Consider the following 18,708-nt stretch of genomic DNA (forward strand, 5'->3'; position numbering starts at 1 on the left):
ACTGTACAAGAAACTCCTGTGTTAACAGAACATTAAGGTTGAATAGAAGGTTGAAAATAAAACACTTAAGTTAGGAAATATAAAAGTTGAATGTTCACTCTTAACTCTGCCCTTTTTTGTGTATGCACTACTGTGATCTTTATATACAGATCACATTGTATTTCTGACACACAGTTTTACTTTACAATCCTAGATAACTATGTGTAACATCTTGTAGCCCTGTTGGATTCTCTCTGCTATACATTTTTTATATGAAAAGTTCACATTAAATTATACTTGCTATGGGGAGGAAAATCATGATGTGTGTCCATATATAGCACATGCATTTGTGACAGAGACATTGATACTTGTAAAAAGAGAAGGGACAAAATTTGTTAAAAGTCTTATAGTCCCCAAAAAACTTTTACAGTAATGGCTATCAGAGGATTAAACCTTGCCCGTGCTTGCAGTAACTGAGTTCCCCCACTTTCAACCAGTTTGTCTCTTTCAAATGAATGGTCACTGACTTGCTTCTCAGTACTTTGGCTGAATGTGGTGCCAGGACCATTCTTGCATCCCAAAACAACAAAATCGTAACCATAGTAACAACTTGTAAATAATTTACTTTTAGACCTATCAGTGATGATACAAAAGGCAAGCTCTAGTAGTCCTATTTCAGAGTTAAATTTGTATTATTACTGCAAAACCAGTCAAACTGGATGAGTATATCAGCCAAATACACAGAGTAAGTCAGTTGCCAGCCATCCACTAAGAAATTATCCTAATAGAGAAAAGTCCTTGGAAGAATATCTTTGCTAAAGCACTAGCTTTTCCAAAGTTGATGTCAGTAGGATTTTCATGTATTTATAATCTGTTGAGTACTTGTACGTCTCTAGTAAAACATTTGTAAATGAATTTTCCTCCTAAATCCTTAAAGCTAACAGTTAGAAAACTATGCTCAAAAATCCTTCGCTAAACCTGAACATTTTAGTAGCCTTCTGATGGTCATGGTCTGGTCCATATTTGCCCAATTTATTAAACTGATATTGACTATGTTGAAGTGAACATCAAGCTTTATTGACATGAGAAGTAAATATTGACTCAGGTAAAGCTTAAAATGATATATAACTTGAGGGGCAATAAATCTCGATGTTCACCCCAGGAAGATTTCCTTACGTTCTGGCATACTTTCAGAATATCTAGAAAGCTTTGCATCATAGTCATGAAATAAATTGTGGTATTTAAATTTATATTCTAAATGGTAGACAGCGTTAGAAGTTAAAAAGAAATAATCATCCTGAATCAGGAAGCAAAAGTTTGTAATCAGATTGAATCATGAATCCTGCCGGTACTGTCTTCTGACTATTCAGGAGCAAAGTGGGATGCACTCACTTGCACATTAATTGCAGTCTAGTTAACATTCTTCTTCAAATGATTGCTCATGTCCATTCCAAGTAGGTGTATGCGCACCACGTGCTCGATCGTCAGAAAGTTTTCCGTCGGGTTGGCTGTGGAGCCTCCTGGAGTGGTGCCCTTATGGCAGTGAATATAGGTCCCTGCTGACCTGCCACCTCTTCAGTTCCTTCTTCCCACCAGTGACAGTCATTGGAGCTACTTTGTTCTCTTGCCTCGGGCAAGCTCTTCTAGCGAACAGTTGTTCTTGTATATAGTTCTACTTAGTGTAGTTTTTTCTAGTGTTTTAGTTAGTTCGTAGAGAAGTTTCGTTTGGGGGTTCTCCCCCGTTCCCTGTTTTCTTACTTCCCTCTGGGGACTGGGGCATCCTCATGACTCATGCTTAAAGTGCTTGGGGGAAACCCACCAGACCGACACGTGCAAGATCTGCAGGAGCTTCTGCCCAAGGACTAAGAAGGAGAGAGACTTTAGACTTAAGCTTCTCCTTATGGAGTCAGATCTCTGTCCCCAGCTGGCTCAGACCGCATCAGGATCCAAGCCCAGCACTTCAGTACAGCACGCATCGGCCTCAGTAAGGGAGGCTGTGGTTCCGGCGAAGAACTCAGGGTCCAGAGATCCGCAGCACTGACACTCCCTGGCACTGAAGACAAGTTTTTTGATTTCGTGGCACCGATCTCAGTCCCAAGTGCCACATAAGAAATGGAGAAGAGCTGAAAAGGGGCGCTCACCGACAGTCCGAGCAGTGGAACGCAAGGGTGCACAGGGAGTGCATCCCACATCAGGACACTCAGCTCCTGCTCAGGGACAGCTGGTACTGTTAATTCCGGCCACCCAGGGGGAACTGTTGAGTCCAGTCCTGTTGGACTCCCTGGGACGGGAGAGCCAAATTGGGGAGTTGGACATGCCGTCCATTCCTGACACTTCTGAGACTGCTAGGAACCTCAAAGAGATGGCAATCCAGCACTCCCCGGAGCTGGCAGAGCTGACAGCACCAGCAGCTCCAGCATGACGCAGGGTGGCTGGACTATCCAAGGACAAACCGGACATGCTACGGCACCGGTCGTCCTCGCCTTGGCACCAATCATCAGCACCTTCCCACACGGCACCACCGTGGAGCCCAAGATCAGAGTCAGAGCTGGAATCGGGTGTTTCCAGACGCAGCTGGCACTGGTCTCGTCTCTCCAGGCATAACGAGATGCAGCAACTTCCAATGATGCCCTGGCCACCACAGTGGCAGGCACCTGCTCAGTGGCTGTTTTGAACCACATGGGCATATCATAGAGCCCAGAGGCCAAGCCTCAGGTCCCTTTTAGTCACTTCAGACAGACGGGGACCTCCACCTGCCTCCATGGTGAGGGAACCTCCAAGGGGTTCCAAGCCCAGGACAAGACCCGGCTCCAAATTCACATCCACCACTGAACAGGAAGCTCCTGCAAGGGAGAACCTCTGTGAGTTGGAAGGTCAGGAGGACTTCATCTTCCTCCCCGGGCGAGGCAGTACCGGGCTCATTTGCCTCCTTACCGGCTTTGGACAATAGAGCCCATCAGGAGCTGCTGAGAAAAGTAGCCCAAAATCTGGGCCTGCAAGCGGAGGAGGTGTCAGAAGAAATGGACCCTATGGTAGACATTCTGACACTAGAAGGTCCTTCCAGCATGGCCTTGCCATTGATCAAGACCCTCCACAATACTACCAAGACCCTCTGGCACACTCCTGCTTCCATTTTTCCCCACTGCTAAAGGGGTGGAAAGGAAGTACTTTGTACCCTCTAAAGGATACTAATACCTTTTCACCCACCCTCAGCCGGACATGTTAGTCGTGGATGCAGCCAATGCCAAAGAAAGGCAGGGTCACCAGGGCCTCAATCCAAAGTCTAAAGAGGCACTGAAGCTGGACTTCTTTGACCATAAGGTCTATTCCACTGGGGGTTCCAGCTTCGAATCAGCAGGCAGTTCTTAGGCACTATAGTTTTAACTCTTGGAACTCCCTGTCCAACTTTAAGGAGCTACTTCCCTCTGACTCCTGCTCTGACTTCGGGGCGGCCCTGGAGGAAGGCAAGAACATTGCAAGGACTTCCTTGCAGGCTGCATTAGACTCAGCAGACTCGGCCACCCGTACAATGTCCACGGCCATTGTCATGCGGTGCAGCTTGTGGCTCAAGTCTTGGGCCTCTCCATGGAGGTCCAACAGACTCTCCAGGACCTGCCCTTCGATGGTACAAGTCTCTTCGCTGAGCAGACGGATTCTAGGCTCCATAGTTTCAAGCACTCTAGAGTGACCATAAAGTCCTTGGGGCTTCATATGCCATTCCTGCAAAGAAAGCATTTTAAGCCTCAGCCACTGCCTTGCTTCTACCCCTCTCAGCCGAGACAAGACTATAACAGGAGACAGGGTAGGAATACTAGAAGGCCTCCGCAGTCATCCTCTACCCAGGGCCATGGCTTGGTGAGACAGTTGCCAGCTCCTAAGAAAAACTTTTGAAGGTGCGCCCAGGGACATCACACCAGTCCAATCCCGGATCTTTCCCCTCCTTTTGTGAACCATCTATCCCATTTCTACCATGCTTGAGCCCAAATAATATCAGATGTCTGGGTCTTGAGCATGGTAGAATTGGTATATTCTCTCCAATTATATATCCTCTCCCCCACCTTTTCTGTCCCTCTTCAGGGACCCTTCTTGCAAGCAACTTCTAGTGCAGGGGGTGCAAATGCTCCTACGACTCGGGGCGGTAAAAGAGGTTCCTATGGAGTTCAGGGGCAGGGGATTCTATTCCCATTACTTCCTAATCCCCAAGGCCAAGGGTGGGCTCCAGCCTATTCTTGACTTGTGAAACCGTAACAGATTCATGAAGAAGCTGAAGTTTCGCATGGTCTTCTTGGCTTCCATCATTCCCTTTCTGGATTCAGGGGACTGGTAAGCCATTCTTTATTTGAAGGATGCGTACTTCTATGTATCCATAATCCTGTCCCACAGACGTTTCATTTTATTTGTGGTCAACGACACCCACTATCAGTTCACAGTCCTCCCATTTGGCCTCTCGTCGGCTCCTCGGGTGTTCGTCAAATGCATGACAGTTGTGGTGGCCTTCCTGCAAAAGCGACAAGTGCAAGTTTTCTTGTACCTGGACAACTGGCTGATCAAGGGTTGATCTTGGGCCCAAGTGGAGGACCATGTGACTCTGGTGCACGTGAATTCCTCAGGCTCAGTCTCTTTCTAAACGTGAAAAATTCTACTATAATCTCTACACAGAGGATAAAGTTCATCGGAGCCCTCTTGGACTCGACTTAGGCCAGGGGTTTTCTCCCAGGAGCTTGTTTCCTTGCCATGCACGCCATCATAGAGGATCTCAAGAGATTTCCCCACTATGACGGCGCAAACTTGTCTGAAGTTGCTCGGGCATATGGCTGCCTGCACGTATGTGGTACAGTGTGCCAGGTTGCGGCTACGTCCTCTTCAGGTGTGGCTAGCCAGAGTTTACAGGCCAAACCGAGACCACATAGACTGGTCACTCTCTTACTCCTAGGATTCTCGAATCTCTCCGATGGCGACTCAACTTACAAGCAGTATATGTTGGAATGCCGTCGCTGTCTCCAGCCAGAGATGGCGGGGGGATGGGGGGGCACACCTGGACAAATTCAGGACACAAGGCCTCTGGTCTCTCCGGCGGAACTTCCGCTGCATATCAATATCAGGGAGCTGCGGACGGTTCGCCTCTCTTGCTCAATGTTTCAAACCCAGCTACAGGGCAGATGTGTATCCATACTGAAAGACAATACCACAGCAGTGTTTTATATAAACAGACAAGGTGGTGCTTGCTCTTCTCCCCTGTGCCAGGAAGCCCTCAAGCTGTGCACTCAATACAGTTGGAGGCCTCCTACCAACATGTCCACATCAGCACTGGTTCACCATGCTGCTGGACCTGTCAGTGGATACGCCCATGACTTTGCCCTTGGTTTCAGACTTGATCACACAGGACCACTGCCATTCCAGCACCCCAGCCTAGAGTCTCTCCATCGCACAGGATGGAAACTCCATGGCTGACTCCGCTAGAACTTCCTGCCTAGACTCAGTTAGGGAGGGTCTCCTCAGCAACAGGAAGACTTCCACTCAGGCCACTTATCTGGCAAAGGGTAAGAGATTTTTCATTTGGTCCCTCCAGAAAGGTGATACTCTATTGCAGTCCTTGATTCCCTTTATCCTGGACTACTTGCTTCACCTGAAGCAACAGTGGCTGGCATTTTCATCAGTAAAGGTGCATGTGGCGGCAATTTCGGCTTTCCATCCCAGCTCAATGGGACACTGTGTTTCCTAACCCTCTGGTGGGTCATTTCCTCAAGGGCTGGACAGACTGTACCCCCAAATAAAACAACCGATCCCTCCATGGGGTTTTAATCTGGTGCTCTCAAGGCTCATGGGCCCTCTCTTTGAGCCCCTAGCAACGTGCTCCCTGCTCTATCTGTATTGGAAAGTGGTGTTCCTAGTGACTATCACATCAGCCAGTCTGAGCTCCAGGCTTTGATGTCCGAGCCCCCTTATACCATGTTTTATAAGGACAAGGTACAATTGCGGCCGCACCCAGCTTTTCTCCCAAAGGCAGTTTCACAATTTCACGTGCCGGTGTTCTATCCTAAGCCACACACCAATGACAGGGAATGCATGCTCCATTCCCTGGATGTTAGACGGGCATTAGCCTTTTACATCGAGCGAACAAAGCCATATAGGAAGTCAACGCAGCTCTTCATCACTATTGCCAAAAGAATGAAGAGTCTCCCTATTTCGTCTCAGAGAATCTCTTCTATCACGGCTGGCATCAGAACGTGCTATGACCTAGCAAAGTTTCTGGCCCCAGTATTGACAGCGCACTCCACAAGAGCACAGGCTTCATCTGCAGCATTCCTGGTACAAGTCCCCATTCAGGACATCTGCAGGGCAGAGATGGGGACGTCTATTCACACCTTTACGTCGCACTGCACCATCACTCAGCTGGCTAGAGATGATGCTGTATTTGGTAGAGCCATGCTACAGTCAGCAGCTCGATGAACTCCGACCCCTCCTCCAGGGTACTGCTTGAGCGTCACCTACTTGGAATTGACATGAGCAGTCACTTTAAGAAGAAAAAAAGGTTACCTACCTTTCGTAACTGTTCTTCGAGATGTGTTGCTCATACTCATTCCAAGACCCACTCGCCTCTCCTTTGTTTGAGTATCCAGCAAGAAGGAACTGAAGGGTCAGCAGGGACCTGTATTCATACCAGTATAAGGGTGCCACTCCAGGGGGTTCCACAGCCAACCCGACGGGTACCACTAGGAGAAAACCTTCCAATGATCATGCATGCAGCACACACACACGTTCTTGGAATTGACATGAGCAACACATCTCGAAGAACAACAGTTACAAAAGGTAGGTAACCGTTTTTTATTACTGTATTACTGACCTCTGAAGAAGCAAACCATAGACTCTGACTTGTCAACAGCAATTTTCAGTTAAGATTTTCACCTTGTATGTAACAGTCTACTTTTATCCTCATGATTTTTTTTTAACAAAATGTTCATGTAACATAGTACATGTAGTAACATTTACTTCTACATTTTATTACTAATTTTTTTTTTTTTAAGCTCTGGCCCTCTCCTTCGAATCATTCTTCACTGATTTTTTTTTTCTATACTGTATATTTTGCCATAGCAACAGTAAGTAATAGGGACCTGTTTCTCATCCTGTGAGCATGCTGACCATACTAACCATGAGAACTCACTTAAAATCTGTAAATGACAATATTTTGAAAGTTATATATTTACATCTATCTATCAGTTAATCACATTTGGTAATCTAGTTTTTGAAAAAAAGAACAAATTCGTATAAATATGTTAACGTATTTGTCATTTTTGGATTTTATATATTGCTTGTTGTTATTGTATTTATTGCTTGTTTTAAATCTTTCTCCTTCATAACCCATCTACTCTGTTTCTGTATCCTAATATGGATGGGATTTTTAAAAAATTAAAGTCTGGTACTATTTTCACCTAAGATAACTGCATAATTGCTCAAATTAATCCCTGGTGCAACTCTGACTTCAGCAGAGCTGCACTGGGATGAATTTGCCCAGGATATTGTAATTAAATATACTGTGGGAAATCTGAAGTATGTCAGAGTAACAACAAAAAATGTATTCTGCGTATCTTTTTGCTTTTACACATTTTATTCCTTCAACTGCACTAGGTTCTAGCCCATGAAAGCTTATGTCCAAATAAATTTAGTCTCTAAGGTGCCACAAGGACTCCTCATTGTTTTTGCTGATACAGACTAACACAGCTACTACTCTGAAACCTGTCCAGATTATGGCTTTTTGTTAATGAATTTAATATTGAATTATGTTGTAAAATCATAGGAGTTATAGATGGAAAAGGCCTGTGAGGTCATCACATCCATCTTACTATTGCGAGCTTCTTTGTCAAATCAATTCAATTAAGATTTTTTTTTTGGTGTGTGTTCATCAAATAGTTTGTTTGTTTGTTTTTTTTTGAATTAGTGTGAATGCTATGGCCAGTTTGTGTTTGACTTGTGTTTCTCTAAAGGTTCTTACTGCAAGGGTTTACAATATGGAATGTTTATTTTTCTTTTCTATACTTCATTAATAATGAGGATTTTCCCTCAAAAGACTTGAATGTCCTGATCGTTTCTTTAAGTTTTTTGCAGTTGTTCTTTTAAATTATTAAAAAGAAGGCAAACCAGTTTCCACATACACTATGTATTGTTTTCTGATTGTCAGTTTCATTGCGGCACTAAATCGTGGCAAGGAAGATTAACTTTCACTTCCCCACACGAATGACAACTTCTTTTGATATCTAATATCTGCTACCACTATATGAGGAATGACAACACTTACAGCTCATAGAATAAAAAATAAAACTTCAGTGATTCATCATTTTTTGAAAGTTAAAGAAATTTAAAAACAAAACTCAAAGCCCATCATATTTAATACATGTAAACTAATTATAATAAATACATACTTTATTTTAAACACTATGCCAGAGGAGGTTCATTTACGCACTTTATTTAGGTCAGTATTTTTCCTCCATCCTCGCTTTGTCATGTTTAAAGGCCTGATGCAAAATCCATTGAAGTCAATGGAAAGACCCTATTGACTTTATTGGGCTTTTGATGAAGTCCTAAATGCTGGATGGTAAAATCTACGTTTAATTTGTTTGCAAATCTAAACCGACCAACCCCTTAAGAGTATTCAGATGCTTTAGTATGTATTAATTTTGACTTGCATAAAATATTAGCTCTTTAGATGAGCTGAAACAATTATTCATGGCTCACATATTGTTTCATGGAAGGTTTAGCAGATGAGCATAAAATTGCAGCTCAGTCAAGAAGAACTGCAACATCAAGGCAAGACGGCAGTTAGCCCTTATGAAGCTTTAGAATTTTTTTTTTAAACAACTTTATGAAATGTTACAAAAATAGGATTCCTGACTTTAGTCTGAAAGAGTCATATGAATTAATTAAATGGAATTTACATTACATTTAGTGATTTATGTGTCAAATTTCCAGTGTATAAATATATTGATCTACATGCGCACTAAATTCATCTAGTTTATTAAAACAAATTATATATATATATAAAAATATGCATTTAGCATGGCCATGGACTTTGTATAGAGAAATGAAAACTCTTATGTAAAGATTAATCCTCAGTTATAACCTGCTTTTTGTTATGCCACATGTCATGAAATGTTAAATCAGAAGACTGTGTACACAAGGAAGTATTTTAATAGATAGTGATAATTTTAATAACATTAGACTTTGGAATATTTTAATAAAGAGAAGTCCATTTTAAACATCAAAACCTCCTATTGCAGATTGCTTGATTTGGCATTTAAAGACTGGGATTGGTCATTTGATGATCTTGATGATGATATTGATGGTGATGACGATGTTTTTGATTTCTGAAGATGTAAAAGGGTAAATCAAAGTAGTGAGGAATGCATTGTTTCTCTTTTGAATAGAGCATGCTAGTTGGGTTTTGTTTTTCAAAGCAGAAAAAGTATGAGAGATCTCATTTTTAATATTATGCATTCAAAATGAAATTTCATTCAGTTTGAAAAAGATCAATTTTCAGAGAAGTCACTTTAACTAAAAATGAGTATTTGCCTTTTACATACGTGATTTTAATTATAGTTTTCTGTTCAGAATTCATGTCTATCTGCCCCAGTTGAGTGGAAAAGGAGATAACTGCTACTGTCAGAGAATATACTTATGGCAGTAGTACTGCTAACCTTTATAAACAAACCATTTTTGAGATGTAAAAATAAAATTGTCACATTTTAATCTTTGACACACTGAAGATATGTCAGTTTGCAGTAAAAATGCCTTTTTAAAGTGTAAAGTGACTTGTCTATGGCTAGCAGACTTGAAACGAGCTTTGCATTGTTCATTTTCTAATATTGCTATGAAATACAGATTTATGACTTGGCTTTTCTCTGTAGTGTTGTGCTTTTTGGGTTTTAACAATGCACTTGAAAAAATTCCAAGTAAAATTGAATTGGTAATGCAGTGAGCTGAATTCCTTGAATGCTATTGTGAATATAAAGCAGTTCTATTTATAATTAAGTAAAACTAGTTTAACTGAAAATGATCTAATTAGTTTGCAAATCTCCCCCGGCTCCGCACATCCCTCTGCCCTTCTTCCTGCCCCCATTGCTCCTCAACCATGGAGGGAGGGGTCACTCTATATGGAGCTGCTCTCCTGTCCACCCAGCCCCCATGCATCTGGACTTCCCTCCCATACCCAGACCCCCTTCTGAACCTCGCATCCTCTCTCTCTCTCTCTCTCTCTCTCACACACACACACACACACACACACACACACACACACACACACACACACACACGGACTCCTCCACCAAGTCCCACCTCTGTGGATCCAGATCTCCACCCCTGAACCCAGACCACTCCCTGCTGAGCCCTACATGCTTGAAACCCTACCCCAATGAGCCCCACCCCCTATGCACCTGACCACCCTAATGAGCCCCACCCTGTATGCACTTGGACCATCCCTATGAGGCATCCATCCCACCAAGCTCCACTCCCTCAACACACAGACCCCCCAATGAGCTCGCTACACCCAGACCCCTCCCAACGAGCACCAGACTCCCCCTGCTGAGCCCCATCTACCTTCACTTGGACCCCTCCTGCAGAGTCCCATTGTCCCTGCACTTGGAATCCCTCTACCCAAAGAGCCCCCGTGTATTCAGATTGTACCTGGACCCCACCATTGAGCCACCCTCACCTAGATTGCCCCACACAGAATCCTCTCAACCCCACATTTGGATCCCCCCCCCACACACAAAGCCCCTCCACACTTGGATCCTGCTGGTCTGAGCCTGCCTGCCCACACCTAGTGTGCCTGGTGTGGTGGGGCAGGGCTCCAAGGTGTTTCTGGAGCAGGTCCGGCTCTTGTACTGTGTTACGGTCAGGTGCAGCCTCACCGCCAAATGTGTTCTGGTGGGGGAGGGGAGCTGCTGGGCAACCTCCCCCCTCAATGCAGCCAGTGGCCTGTGCTCTCCACTGCCATGCTGGAGCATCCATGATTATTTATTGACAAATACTATGTGCAGAATTTTAAAATATTTTGCACAGAACTTGTATTTTTTGGCACAGAATTCCCTCAGGAGAATGCCCAATGAACTGAGTTAGTAGTATCAATAAAATATAATTGTTTTAATCTCAGCATAAGTTTGAAATTGTGGTGCATAGGGTACAGTGTTTTTAAATAACATAATGCTATTTAATGCAAATAAGTAGCATTTGTTGCAAGAGTGCAGAAGTGCATATTTATAATAAAAAATTGGAGCAAATTTCTCTTTTCAGCAGAGGGATGTACATTGCATTTACTGATCAAACCTTTCTTCTTTTTCAGCTAACTGCCTTCTGTGAATGCAGTCACTATTCAAGGTGATAATTTTCTTCCCATTAAAACAAGACTGAAACACGATATTCCAAAATTTATTAAAAATATATATTTTCCTGAGAGACTGTGCTATATATATCGGAGGTTTACAATTTTTTGCTGCAATATAAATTACTAATCTCTGAGGGCTTTTTTATAATTCCTTGGGGTAACTGATCAAATGAGGACTGTTGGTAATAGTATAAAGATACTTTAGCTAACCTTTTAGAGTCTTGTTCCAAAAAAGTTTATCTTGGCAAGACACACACACTACATTTCACAAAAGAATTGAGAAGAGTGAAAATTAAAACTGAAGAACTCCATCTTTCAACTTTGATAGAGAGATGCCACCAGCATGTTTGCCAGAAAAGTAGGCGGGAAAGATCCACCACAGTGATATAGACTGCATCTTTAAGAAGTGACCATTATACTGTGTATATATATTGTACTGTAATACTGCAAGAGGGTTTTAAAAAACTTTCCACTTTATTTTTTTATGCATATTAATCAGATACCATTACTTACTGCAGTTGCAACTATGCACTTGTGTAAAGCCATAATGTTGAAGTTAATATCATTCATACATGTTTATCAAAAGCTGCTTGTCGTTGAGCAGCTAATATAATGAGACGTTTGAAGTACATACTCATTTCAGTTATTTCATAATGGGCAGTCCTATTTTACCTATCTGAATGCCTTAATTTAATTTTTGCAAGGTCTATGCCCATTCTCTGTATTTAAGGATAAAAGAATGTTTACCAGCTCTTAGGATACAAATTTGCTTTGTGGCAGAAAAAATAGTGCACTATTTTTACACACAATTATATCAGTGTCAGCCTATTTTGAATGTATATTGATTGGTTTTGGGGTTGGGGGGAGTTTTGTTACAGAAACAATAACTGATAGTATTGAAACTAATATAACTTTCATGTGTACATGTAACTTTTCATCCAGTCCTTTTTACAAACCTCAATATTAGTCATTGACTTTATATTATCCTTATTAAGTGCTATGAAACTTCATTTTGCCTTTTTTGTGTATTCTCCTAGATGTGTTTTTATTTCTGGAAAAAAAGTCTGACTATTTTTACATTTTCACAGTTCAATATCAAAGGACTGTCACAAACTTTGAAGAAAACTAAAACAGACCGTAGATGTATTTTAAATTTTTGAATCCAGTTCTCTAGCACATAGCTGTAGGCGTAGAAAAATATTTCAGTAGTGTGTTTTGAGAACTTATAGCTGGGAATAAAGGGCCTCAGAGGCACTTAATCTGATTTTTTTTTTTTAACTTGGACTTGTACAAAAATATAATTTATGTGGGCTCGTTCATGCTGTGTTCATAATTATCCCCCAAAATGCATGTTTTATACAACTACAGGATGCTATGTTAAACATATCGACAGTAAAAAAAAAAAAAAAAAATGTAGCCTCTTACTTGGTCTCTTTTTTTATATATATATATATATATATATATATATATTGTTTGGTAGTGTGATAATTAAAAATATGATCTAACGTTTCAAGGAAGGAAGACATTTCACTTGATCTTTTCTTTGGGAACAGTGTTGAGATGTTTAAAGGATAGGACCATGACTTGTATAACACTATCATGAAGAGTGGACTTAGGACCACAGGAGTATTGAAAATGAATATAGTTACATTTTATTACCGCTAATACAGTGTAACTTACCCAGTCTGCGCTCAGTTTTATAGTTATGCATTCTCAGCCTAAAATGTTTGTGCATTCTTCAACTTAAAACTAAAATGTTCAAGTATTGGCCCAATGCACAGTAAAAGCTGTGTATCCTTTCCCTGCTTGTTGTGATTTACTGAAATGAAGCAGATTTTAGGTAATACATATTTGCAGACAAAACAAAATTTAAAAAATATATTCAATAAAACTGTTTCCATTCACTGAAAGCATACATATTTTATATAAAATATTTTGTTACATTGTGGGAAGTTCTATCCTATTCTGAATTGGAGAATATATATATATATAAAAATAAGCTATCTGAGTAAGGTAAAATAGTTCCTGATTTTGACAAAACTGGTAATTGATTGAAATATTTATATATAAAAGGCAGCAATTGTCATGATTGTGTGAAAATGAAATCTGTCATTTAAGGGGAAGGTGTAAAGAAATCTAACTAAGGCCAGAAGGAGGTCCCTGGCAGCACAGATCCAATGACAACATGGTAAGCAAGGACCAGGAGCTGCTTGGAGCCAAAGCCACTGCAGTGTCTCCACATGGAAAGCCCTAACCTCCTGAGGATCCCTAGGGATCTGCCAAATTTGGGGTGACTTTTCTGTGGAAGAAACACCTCACTCTAAGCATCATGTTACAGGGAATCTCCACAAAGAAATCATCCTGGGGATTTCCTCCATAAGAAGTTCCTTCATGTGGCTTTTCATATGGGAGGGGATAATATGGCCTCTGATAGGTAGCATTTTTATAACCAAGTTTAACCTTAAAAATCATTGTGAAATATCCACCGTACAAAGAGAGAATATACTGTGTTTATCAGCCTCCTCATTGAGATGTATGTGTGTGTGTTTGTATGTACAGTACACAATAGTTGCCTGTTACACAAATAGTAAATTGTACTTAGTTTTGCCCTTGCAAGTAACTAATGTTACTGTGGAACTCCCTAATTATTCCTTGTACTAAGGAATAACATTAATAATCAGGGATCCTAGAAATCTGTTTGCCATGAAAAAACGTGGAATTTGCATTTTTACAGAGAATCTTTAGTTTTTACATTTTGTGAAAAAATAAAAACATAAAAAACTGAGCTAATACACGGAGTGAACTCCATTTATCTAAGCCTCCATATCCAGTTCTCTGTATTAACAATACCGCCAGGGGCTGACAACAACAGGCGGCTGGTGGTTTGGTTAATACGGACAGCTGGGTAGTGGAGTTTTGGATAAACAGGGTTCTACTGTATATCAAACATGTTCAACTGCTACCCATATTTATTGTGGCTAGGGAAACTAAAGTTCAACGTTTCATTTTAATTGCAAAATATATAGATTTGGGGTTTTTTTATTGGAGGATTTTGGTTTTTTATCATGGAAAACTAGGATGCCTACTAAAAATGTAATCTGGAATGCAAAATTATCAAGATTTTAACTACAATCACTGTAGACATACGTGCATATCAGCTTCCTTTTCCTCATATTCAGCTCCTCCCATTTAGGTCGCTTTGTACAAAACGTTACCTTAACCTATTGATCTGATTACATTCTGTTCACAGTCGCACTTTCCCATAGCCCATGTAGGGTCTGTTTTATTCAGAATTGGGCAAGCTCATTCTTTAGTCAGTTTCAGAAATACCTGCCAAGACCATGTTGTTTGTTCTACTAATTCTGACTGTCATTGCAAACTTTTCTTTTAAAAGCATTTCCCTATGAACAAGATTAAGTGATTAAGAGACAACATACAGCAGTTGCTTATTAATTTAATAAAGGCTACTGCCATTGATATAATGTAAAGGAGAGCTATGGAAGGTTATATTTGTTCACATTATTTGTTTAGAAAGTTTGTTTTGCCATTGTTTAAATTCTTTCTGGTGAACCCCTACATCAGGCTCTCAAGAACATCGCTGGGAATAAAAGAACCTTGGTAATCTGCGAAATTAAAGCCCAGTTCCACTGAGGATATGTAATACTGCAGCTGATGTCTAATGTCTGACTGCAGCTCCCGCCAACATAGCTGAGCTAATGTTAACCTAGCTAGTTCGGGTCCCAGAAGAGTGAAGTCGCGGCAGTATGTGCAGGGTTCACAAAATCCATTTATAACCCTGGTAATTCCTCATAGGGCTAACCCACTCTGAAGCTTGTATTGCCATGGTTTCGCTGCTCCAGGACCTGGGTTAGTTAGATTACAACTATCTTGGGTACGTTGGCTCAAGCCGCAATCAGGCCTAGTAACTGCAGTCTAGATGTACCCTCAGATTCCCTGTGTGAGCTCCAGTGGCTGGGTATTGTTGTTCTTCCTGACTGAGCAGAGTCAAGTAATTGGCAGGTTTTTTGGAAATGTTTCTTTTGGTCCTTGGGTAAATACTGGAGGGCAACAGTCTACAAATTACAGGGAGTCCTGATTGTCACAATTCAGGGCAACAGCACCTGTATATTCCCTCAATGGTCCAGCAAGCGCACCCACTTTCAGGTCATTGCCTCTCTTGGGTAGAGACCTGCGTGTCTCTCCATTCTGACTGGGGTATTTCCAGGATGCACCATTCCTGGATTTCACTGTGTTAATCCCAGCAGGCTGCCCAAATGCACCTGCTTGCTTTCTTTCTGATAAAGAGATTGTCAGCAATTATAAATTACCACAAAATAACTTTTATTTGATTATTTAAGGTAAAAGCACTACGAAGTAAACAGTAAAAGAACCTACAGACATCCTACTACTCTTACCAGCCCCACCCTAACATGGGCTCTTGCCGGAGCAGTCCTTCCAAACCTCACCTAAGGGGTTTCTTTTGTGATCACAAGTTCATCACAGTTTCACCTCAGAACAAACACACTCATAAGTTTTGTCCACCCTTTATACTGTTTAAGAGACTTTTGATTTGGAGTTTTGAGGGCCAGGTAATTAATTTTTGTCCTCAGGGCACAGTTTCAAAAGAGTGGATTCAAAGTGGGTCATTTGCATTCCCTTACACTCAGGTTTTCCTAGGAAATCTGCTTCACATGTGTTATTTCAAAACACCCTTGGAAGTTCCTAATACCTGCCAGAGATTGCATTAGTCAGTCTCCTACAGAAGTTAAATGCATATAATTCCACAATAACACATATTCAATTGCATTTTTAATACAATGATCCCCAAAAATATTAAAGCGCAATACATAAAGTGCAACTTAATTCAGTATATTGCAGGAATGTCAGCCTGTCACACTGATTATCTTGGTGAACTCTCTAGATACGTCCAATTTATGGAGGTGCTTCATATATTCGGAGCTACCTCTTTGCATTCTAAAGTCCAGTGTCCCTGGGGACAAAAGTGGGGGGATTATTAACAGTTTGTCACCTGCTAGGGCTTGTCTACACAGTACAGCAAAGTGCTGTAGAGGAGTGTGATAGGTAGAGCACACCAGCAGGATTTACATGGGGGAGCTGGAGCATTCTAACAGATATCTAGTTCACATTAACATAATCTGGTCTACACTGGGTAATTAGGGCAACACAGAGTATTCTACAAAAAACACCCCTCAGGCGTGCTCTGTCACAACGTGTAGATAAGACTTTAGAGATTAAAGCTGCAAATTCCAGTTCACCTGCTTAGATTTACAGGAATCTGTTGTTACATGTAGCACTCAAGAAGCTGGGAGGAGATGGAACAGCACGTAACAAAGAAAATAATTAAAATGGCAGTCACCAGCATAGCAAGCATAACAGTGGGGCTAGGAGACTACCTCGCTTCCACTGATGTCCATATCTTCATGGTCCTTCACAAGTAGTAAGTGACATTCAGTCTAGTGGCTCCAAACCTTCAATACATTTTTTTTTCTTTAGCTCCATGTGCATTGTCAGGAAGGATGACTGGATAGTAATGTTCCTTCTGAAGAAGGGGATAGCAATCATGCCTTGTGTAGAGGACTGGGTTAAATGGAGGCTCCTCTCAACTTGCAGTCGCATCCAGCTCTGGAACTTTTTCAAATATTGGACTGATTGTAATGTATCAAAGAACCTAGGAGTTTATCTTAACAGGGGATAAGTAAGTTTTATCAGGTGAAATTCCTCATGTGAATCTGTGATATCCTGCAGAAAGCCTGTCCTGTGGGAATGCTTTTTTCCTATCTTCTTTAGAGCTCATCTCCCTGTTTTGAAAAGAGTCTCAGTACTCAGCAGTCACTATTGCCACGGTGGTTAGGGAAGGAGAAAACATCTTCGGTTATCGTGTGGCTCAAGGACATTAAAGTTTGGATGGTTTTGTGACCTTATTCATCTACAGAGTTTAATTATATAATCCAATCTAAATTGGGTTTTTAAGACTATAATTTTGAAAATATGGATTCTTTGGCATGTTTGGACACGGCCTAAGATTTTTGTGAGCAGAATGGGCCTGTTTTGAACTGCAGAGTTGCTCAATGTTTCTGAATCTGATAGTGCCAGATATGAGTCATTTTCCAAGTTAAAACCATTTTGATGATTAGTTTTCATAGAAATCATTGCTGAAAACCTAGACTTGCCCAGGTAACTGGAAGCGTATGAAAGCAGCACTTTCATAGCTTCATCAGAGAGTTCTTCATACACTTTTTTAACAGAAACAGAATTCCTGGTTTGGTAGATTTGCAGACTTAGCCTTTGGCATGTGATGACTTCACAACTCTAAGAGATTTTCTCAATCTGAGATATTTATTTGGAACATAAGCTTAGCATTTGGTAAAGATCATTCCATTATAAAGATGAGATGCACCTGTCTCTCCCGATGCATCCGATGAAGTGAGCTGTAGCTCACGAAAGCTTATACTCTAATAAATTTGTTAGTCTCTAAGGTGCCACAAGTACTCCTGTTCTTTTTATGTATATATAATAAATGTTCAGTTTTCCCTCTGTGTATAATGGCAAGATCAAGACAAATGTCATAAAAGTTGTTTTTTATTGCAGAAATGGATTATTAAAAATCCCATGTAAGATAACAAAAATAGCTGAAAATTACATTTTTCATGTGCCACTATAGAACAGAAAAACTGGTGCTTCTTTATACATTTAAGTGTTTTATACAGTTTTTACCCAGTAGGAAAATATTTGTAAATGCTTTTTTAAAATAGTCACACTTTGCACATCCAACACAAACTTTTGAAAATTTGTACAGACTGTCTAAAGCTAAAAATCTACCCTTGCATTTGCTCCATTAAGTCAATACTAAGTAACTGATTTTGAAATAAAGTGAAAGGCATTAAAAATACCTGTAGGGTTGGCAAAAAATACTTTATTATGAAGTTATGGTGATTTCTGGTACTGGAGGTCCTGATCCTGCAATCTTTTCTGTGCAAGCAGACCCTTAAGCTCACATTGAAGTAATGGAGCTCTGCACAGGTACACGGGGTCCACTTCTGTGGATCTAATTGCTGGATTAATGCCTATGATCTCACACACTGGGTTGAAATCCTGATCCTGTTGAATTAAATGGAAGTTTTCCCATGGGACCAGGCCTTAACCCCCTAGTGATCAATAGACTAAATCAATAATGGTACAGAAGCTCTTTTAAAAAGAAGATGCTTTTCTACCTGAAAAATTTAATTCTGGGAGAAAACAAGGCATCCTACACACCAGAATAATATATAACAATTGCTGGTTGGAAAAATAGTATTAATTCCCCATAGACAAATGTCAAAAGTCACTGCTAGTAA

At 40.9% G+C, this 18,708-nt stretch overlaps 1 protein-coding gene across 2 annotated transcripts in view; it reads left to right on the forward strand.

Annotated features, from left to right (window-relative positions):
* Nucleotides 1–13,351, forward strand: part of ROCK2 (Rho associated coiled-coil containing protein kinase 2) — a 160,427-nt gene extending 147,076 nt beyond the window's left edge. The window contains exon 33 of one of the 2 annotated variants that reach the window (XM_038395924.2): nt 9,252–10,186. In XM_038395924.2, the coding sequence (XP_038251852.1) occupies nt 9,252–9,342 (91 nt within the window). In that variant the 3' untranslated portion in view covers nt 9,343–10,186. Of the gene's footprint in view, nt 1–9,251; nt 10,187–11,311 lie in introns of those variants that run through there. The other variant, XM_038395923.2, reaches the window with a different exon arrangement.
* Nucleotides 13,352–18,708: the final 5,357 nt, after the last annotated feature.

The sequence above is a fragment of the Dermochelys coriacea genome, chromosome 3 (genome assembly GCF_009764565.3).
Source record: "Dermochelys coriacea isolate rDerCor1 chromosome 3, rDerCor1.pri.v4, whole genome shotgun sequence".
NCBI classification, from domain to species: domain Eukaryota; kingdom Metazoa; phylum Chordata; order Testudines; family Dermochelyidae; genus Dermochelys; species Dermochelys coriacea.